Here is a 7,500-nt window from a genome sequence, read left to right on the forward strand (position 1 = left end):
CTCGATGTCCTCAGTTGGGGCGGATGCCCTAGTGGTCGTCACCACTATTAGCAGCTTTTGGAGAGGGGAGAGCGACTCCCGTTGGGGTCTTTGCAGGCCTGGTGGACGTCAGATGAAACCACGTGTCCCCTCTTCCTAGAAGCCGAACTGCGGTTCCGGTTCTCTCAATGACTTGATGGGGACCTGTCCACCTAGGTTCAGACCATTTTCGTTTGATTACTCTCAGCCACACCCATTCACACACATTCACACTTTTTGGTGGTTTCTCCTGTGGTTCTGTGAGATGGGAAAAATTGACTGTTAGTTCGCGGAGGCCTTTTGGGCCTTGGAATCCGGGAACTGGTTCCAATGGAGCTGTGGGAGCTGGAAAAGGTCTGTTAGTGTGTGCATCAAATGGGGTCCAACCTGTGGATGAATTCAATGACATTCTGACATTCAACAGAGCCACAGGGAGGGCCTGTAGCCAATTCATCTTTGACGAGGCCATGGATTTTAACAATTTTTCTTTGATGTTGCGATTCATTCGTTCGACCTTTCCCTGTGACTGAGGGTGATACACAGCGCCAAAAGTGTGTCTCAATCCCAACATACTTTCCACCTGTTGTAGATGTTTGTTTTTGAAATGAGTTCCATTGTCTGACCTGATTTTTCTCGGAAAACCATGAGTTGGAATGTAATGGTTAACCAAATGTTTCACTACAGAAGCTGCTGTCTCTGCTCTGCATGGATAAGCCTCAGGCCATCCTGAAAAAGAGTCAACAATCACTAACAGGTATCGATACCCATTAACCGATTGGATCATGTCGGTAAAATCCATTGAAATTACCTGACCAGGTGCTGTCACTTCCTGGTCCTGCACCCCTGGAGGTGGTTTAGTTGTTGGCAGGCAATTATGCCTATTGCAAACACTGCAGTCCTGCAGTTCACTTTTCACAATTGTTCTCATGAACGGATGCCACCAGCCACAGAGACGTCTCAGTGTTTCGTCCGTGCCTACGTGGCATGGTCCATGGGCTTCTTGAATCAAAACTTTCAATTGTTTTTGAGGCGGCACAGGTTTACCTTCTTTGTTCCAGATTCCTTCATCATTCTTTTCACCCCCTTTTGCCTTCCACAAACTCCTTTCTTCTGGGCTAGCTTTCACCTGCCACTCTCGGATCACATCATTCGTTATTTTGTAATCAATTTCTTTGTCACTCACCGAGAGTTGGAGTGCTGGCTGATAACCTGCCACCTTTTTAGCAGCTGCATCTGCTGCGGCGTTTCCATTTGCAATCAGGTCATTTTTTCTGGAATGACCTGGACACTTGATAACAGCAACAGCTTTTGGCAACATCAGCATTTCCTGGAGATGCATTACCTCTTTCAGGTGTTTAATTGGACTTCCTGTTGCTGTCTGATAATTGTTCCGTTGCCATTCACTTAATGCAGTATGTACAACCAAATGAGCATAAGCAGAATCAGTGTAGATATTTACAGTTTGGTCTTTTGCGAGTCCTAGAGCTTCTGCGACTGCTAGGATTTCAGCTCTCTGTGCTGACTGTGGTCCGTCCAGTCTGACTTCCTTAACTGTCTCAAAATCGTCGTTTTGATGTTGAACTATGGCAAAACCTGATTGCAGGCCATCCATGCCTTTAAAACAACATCCGTCGGTGAACAACGTCATGTCGGGGTTAGTCAATGGCTGTTCGTACAAGTCATCTCTGAGTTTTGTGTCGTCTTGGACTTTTTCTGTACAAAAGTGTGGGGTACCTTCAATCAGACCATCAGCCATATTGATCCCTTCATGGATGAAGATGATGTGTGGTTGAGTGATGACCGATTCTAGTGCTGAGGCAAAAGATGAACAGGGCGTATGGCGTTTTTCATAATTGTCCAATGGTGTTGAGACATACATACAGACGTTTCGTTCTCCTCTATCCCCCTTTTGAAAAAGCACAGCAGAAACACTGCTTGCTTTTTCAGCCACATCGAGGAAAAACATCTTATTGTAGTCAGGAATGGAAAGAAATGTAGCAGAGGCCAAACATGCCTTAAGGTGAGAAAAGGCAGCATCAGCGTCCGGAGTCCAGGCCAAAGCGGCTGAAAGGTTCCGCATGCCGACTTCCTTGACCATAGCACGGAGAGGATGCGTGCACTCTGAGAAGTCAACAACATGATGGCGAGAGTAGTTACACAACCCCAGAAAAGCTAGCATTTGCTTCACGGTAGATGGACGAGCAGAGTGTAAAATGTCTTCTCTGTGCGAGGAGGAGAGGCCTGTGCCCATCCGGGATACACAGCGACCAAGGAAAGAGACTTGAGTTCTGGCAACTTGAATTTTGGATTTAGAAACTTTAAGGCCTACTTCATGGAGACGAAGGAGCAGAGAGTGAGTCGTGTCCAGACAGGATTGCTCTGATGGAGCCGCAACCAGGAGGTCATCGACGTACTGGACGAGGAGCACACCGGGCGGAAGAGACAAAGGTTTCAGAAGCTCACGAAGATGGACGTTGAAGAGACCAGGAGAAAGGAGGAACCCCATGGGCAGACAGTTGTAGGAGTATCTCCTTCCATCCCAGGTGAAGGCCAGATAAGGTTTCATGGATGGATGAAGAGGAATACTGAAAAAAGCATTAGCCAAGTCGATGACAGTGAAGTGAGTGTGAGAGGGCGACAACAGTGAGAGTGCAGCATGAGGGTTCGGGACCGGAAGGGTGGGAGTGGTGACTGCAGCATTTATAGCTCTCAAATCATGGACCATCCTCCATTTGCCTGTACCTTTCTTTTCTACAGGGAGAATGGGTGTATTAAAAGGAGAGCTTTCAATTAGAGCAAGCACACCAGCTTCAAGCAACCCGTTTATGGTCTCAGTTACACCGGCCTTACCCTTCGCAGGAACCGGATATTGAGGAACCCAAATGGGACCCGGTTTCATTTGAAACGTGACTGGCGTGACGTCACAACGACCGACATCCGTAGGACCCTGGGTCCAGAGGGAGTCGGGAAGAGAGTCAATCAGCGCAGGTGCCAAATCGCTGTCGGATGTTTCTCTGCCATGGTGCCTGTCCAGGACGCTGTGTTCTAGGACGGAAGGGATCACAAATTCTGGAGACAAAATGCGATATGAGTCAAGAGATGCAGAATAGTGCAAACCAGAGTAGAATGTCGGCTTCCAATCATCAGCATCGATGCAAGCTTTCACGAAGGGACCCAGATCTTTCTGTGTGTGTTTTGGGGAGACAGCCAAGGAGACATGAGGATAGCAAGGCGGCATCGAAGGATCTGGAGGATCATCCATACGATACCACTTCTGCTGTTCGGGCGTCAAGGATACGGCCCAAGCCACACCCTGAGGTCCTACGTAGAGATCTTGGAGAGAGAGATCCCACGGGAGTCCTTCCACCTCCTGGAAGGCTCCCAGGAAAATTGTGTCTTCCATCCTGTCATAATACAGAGTACAATGCAAAGCGTCAGAGACCAGATCATAGGGGCGTAGGTGACGGACCCAGGGCGACCACTTTGTCCAGAAAGTCTCAACAGGAGTCCACTGTCCAGCATCAGTGTCCATCACAACCCAAAAGATGTCAGCATACATGCACACCACAGCAACTTTGGCATGTACCGGAAACATGGTGTTGACGGGGTTGGTGGCAGACAGGCACAGTCGGGATGATCCATCCGGAAACATCAGTTGCAGGCCGTCGGCAGAACACTTTATCAAAGGACACAACTTGCACATTAAATCACGCCCTAAAAGATTAGCAGGGCTGGAGGGAGCCAGGATAAAGGAGTGAGTTAATAACTGGTTGTGTGCAGAAACCAAAATGGAGGAAGTCTTTGGCAGGGCAATTTCTTCACCCTTGAACCCAACTAAAGGAATTACGTCATTGGTGACATAGGCGCCAGGAGGAAGCCGTTGGATGGTGGAATAACGGGCACCAGTATCAACCATAAAAGGAGTTGACACTCCTCCTACCGTAATGGTGATCATAGGCTCCTGCATGCCTATGTCCGTGGGTTCAGGGCATCTTCATTGTGAGAACTGTTCACCAGGGGGCAGACGCTGGCGATTCGGGACGGGCGAACCTTGGTTGGAGTCCACTGGGCGGCGCTGTTGGTACTGCTGCCGATCTAGAGACTGCCACCGTCCCATGTCTCTGCCACGTCCACGAGGGCGTTGGAATCCACGACCACGCCCCCTAGGTGGGGGCCTCTCGGGGCAATCTTTGACCCAATGACCTTCTCTGCCACAGCGGAAACATACGTAACGTTGAGTGTCAGCCCCACCCCAAGATCGTGGCCCCGACTGATACATCATTCTATCTGCATCATCAGGTGGAAGAGCAGAGGCAGGAGAGGAAACAGAGTCCTCTTTCTTCTTGATGTCCTGGATCTGCATGACGGTCAATTGAGAAACAGCAGTTTGATGTTTTTCTACCTTAGTATCTTTTTCTTTGGCATGTCTCCTCAGAAAGTGTCTCAGGCAGGAACACCACCGGTCATCCGTCATTTCAGCCAGATCTGGTATGTTTTCCATGGCGGTAACCACTGTTTTGGGAATCCCCTTCAAAATGGAAGCTCGAAAGACTGAGTCATGGAAAGGCGAGGTATTATGTAGAAAACCTGTTTTAATGTGATATTCAGTTTTGGCCCGATCAACGTAAGTAGTCGCGTCCTCTCCAACTTTTGGAGTGAACACCATGTCATGGACAGCACACAGAGGCAAAGGGAAATGTGCGTTAAGACCTACGTCAATGCGGTCCAAATTTTCGTGGTCTAGAGGTTCATCTTTAGCCATACGACCCACCCCTGTTTCCTCTAGAACCTGTGGTAAGATAGACAAAGGACATACTTTAGTTAAAATCATTTGCATGTCACCACCACACAAGTCGTGGCCCATAGCCTGACGCTGCACGGATGCAAACCAATTGCGTCCCCCCGATGAAATAGGTGGCAATGTCTGAAGCATGGCATTGAGATCTGCTGCAGGGAAAGGGCGGTAGACGGCAACACGCCGTCCGGAGTTGGGGTCCACTGTATCCATCAATGGAGCTTGTACAGCGGCTCTGGATCGAGTCACAGGTCCCTCTGAGGTGGGCTGACAGGGAGGCGGGGTTGGAGGCCGGGGAGGGAGAGAAGGGAGGGGAAGAGCGGAGACGGGAGGTTCCGCTGCTGGAGGCCGGGGAGGGAGAGAAGGGAGGGGAAGAGCGGAGACGGGAGGTTCCGCTCGGGAAGAGAGGCGACAGAGCTGTTCCTGAAGTGCAGCCACCTGTTTCTGTAAAGTGGAATGTTGTTCGTTGTCAAATGATACCTCATGATGTTTGAGTGACGTCTTGAAGTGTTCCTCCGCTTCTTGTTCTGCTTGTAGGACCCTCTGACGGAGTTCGTCTCTGACGCTGCGGGAGGCATTCCCTCTGCGCAGCAGCTCCGTCTTGAACTCACTCAGGGCAAGCCTCAGGTCCGGATAAGTTTTACTGGTCCTGAGGATTTCTTCAAACTCATCTTTAAGCTGTTTGTTAGCTCGTTCACAGGGCGCGGCCATGATTCTGACATGTTCCGGTACCACTTTACCTTCAGTCGCGGGTGTGGGCGCGGATGGGGCGGTCTGATCCATGTGCAGTTTCCCGCTGGTGATGTTCCAGACTGGTGCCTGGAAGTATAGTGACGGCGGGTCTGGTCTGGTCTGAGTCAGAGTCAGAGTCTGTTGTAATTCTGCATAAGGATTACTGGCAAACGGGTTAGTTTTGGAAAAAACAGATGCAAAATTCTCCCCCAGATAAGGAGGCGGGTCAGGATTATTCCAAGCACACTTTTCTTTGACCTCTTTGTCTACTTACTCTGACTGATCCTCCCATTGACAGCAATCGTCCATGTGACTTAACTTTTTCCACCTTTACATATGACTCTCGTGCCCGCCTTCCTGGAATACTGATTCTATTTGTTGCAGAGACAGTTGTGGCCAGTACATTTAACTTTTTAATGCATGCTTTTTCAACCTCTTTCATCAGTAAGACGAATGATTTTTTGGATGTTAGCGGTGGTAACCATCCTTTTTTACAGCAATCTTCAAACCAATCTTTCATTTCAGACTCCGTCTTACTGCGGATCTTTGTGGGCAGTCCCTCGGATGCCACTAAAATAGCAATTTTTGCTTGATTTTCTAATGGTGCACCATCTGGGTCGTCTGGAATTAAGTTCCAGTTGAACCAGTCTGTTTCCCGATCGAATTCACCTTCCATTGTAAATTCTATTAGGCCTTTTCCCAATTTAGTTAAGAAAATTCGGCGTCGTTTCCTCCGAGAACCTCAACACGGAACTCAGTATCACTCGACCCACGATCCCGGATCGTTTCACTAATATTCCCAGACGGGCGTCCCAGACGCAAAATCTCTAGCGCGCAGGATGTCCCAGACAATCCTCTCAGTCTACTCAGTTATGGAAGAATTTACCAGACGTTTTTAGCCAATAGTTTGCTTTAACCTCTACAGCCTAATGTCATCAGCTGGGGCAACCCCACAAACTCTTTGAGCAACCGCAGCATTAAAACAACTAGGTTTGAACGTCTGTAAACCTAGTTGAGTGTTCTTACTGTAAGAATAATTTAGGTGTAAGAACCACCAGACGCTGACACAAAGTATAATTAAAAGACCGATCAATCCAAACAGCGTCCGGTTCGACATTCACAAAAAGACGTCTATTAAATCAAATCACTGGTGTTCGAGTCAATGATTCTAGAACGTTTTCCAAATAGGGAAAGACAGATTTTAACCTTATACTGACAGGCAGAGACAAGGCCCTAAGAGGCAAAGTTCCTCTTACCTTACAAGTCGGGGTACCCTTTGGAGTTGTCTCTGTCCGGCAGGAGTCCAGCCAAGATCACGTCGGGGTCACCAAATGTTGAAGTGGAGCCAAATAATATGGTCCTAAAGACCCTTGGTCCTCCAGCTTCGTGTTCGTTTTCTCTTGGTTGTGGACAATTTCTGAACAGAGTTAAATAAACAAAACACTCAGTGAAATGTCGAAGCTTCAAAGTTTATTTTTCAATTGCAAAGAGAATATTCTCGGCACTTTGTCTCATGGGAGATTACTCCCTGCAGAGTGCGAGGATGCACTTGCAGCACATGGATTTTATGCACATCAGAAGGCGGGGTTCACCTGGTATCACAACAGCTGCAAGATAGCAGGCAAGACAGTGGGTTACATTCAGGTGATGTCATGGTGCGCCAATTATCTGAGAAGAAAGAGGAAGACGGCCTTGCAGACGGCCTGGCAAGAGGTGATAAGCAGACAGGTCATGAAAACTATCGTAGCTATACGCCAATTATCTAAGAAGATATACGCCAGTTATCAGAGAAGAAAGCGGAAGACGGCCTTGCAAGAGTTTCTGCTCGACTAGCTGTGCAATTATCTAAGAAGATATACGCCAATTATCAGAGAAGAAAGCGGAAGACGGCCTTGCAAGAGTTTCTGCTCGACTAGCTGTGCAAGCAATTTAGCATAAGTCAGCAGTTCTAACTG

At 48.3% G+C, this 7,500-nt stretch overlaps 1 protein-coding gene across 6 annotated transcripts in view; it reads right to left on the bottom strand.

The window, feature by feature from the left end:
- Positions 1–50: 50 nt before the first annotated feature.
- Positions 51–7,500, bottom strand: part of LOC137596344 (max-binding protein MNT-like) — a 7,568-nt gene continuing 118 nt past the window's right edge. Inside the window, exons 1-5 of one of the 6 annotated variants that reach the window (XM_068316760.1) lie at positions 6,802–7,500; positions 5,294–5,665; positions 4,733–4,807; positions 4,421–4,605; positions 57–191 (exon numbers count right to left, since the gene is read on the bottom strand). The exon at positions 6,802–7,500 is cut by the window's right edge and continues 118 nt beyond it. In XM_068316760.1, the coding sequence (XP_068172861.1) occupies positions 4,549–4,605; positions 4,733–4,807; positions 5,294–5,596 (435 nt within the window). In that variant the 5' untranslated portion in view covers positions 5,597–5,665; positions 6,802–7,500 and the 3' untranslated portion in view covers positions 57–191; positions 4,421–4,548. Of the gene's footprint in view, positions 192–4,420; positions 5,666–6,801 lie in introns of all 6 variants that reach the window. The other 5 variants (XM_068316759.1, XM_068316758.1, XM_068316757.1 and 2 more) reach the window with 5 other exon arrangements.

Source organism: Antennarius striatus, chromosome 6 (assembly GCF_040054535.1).
Source record: "Antennarius striatus isolate MH-2024 chromosome 6, ASM4005453v1, whole genome shotgun sequence".
NCBI classification, from domain to species: Eukaryota; Metazoa; Chordata; class Actinopteri; order Lophiiformes; family Antennariidae; genus Antennarius; species Antennarius striatus.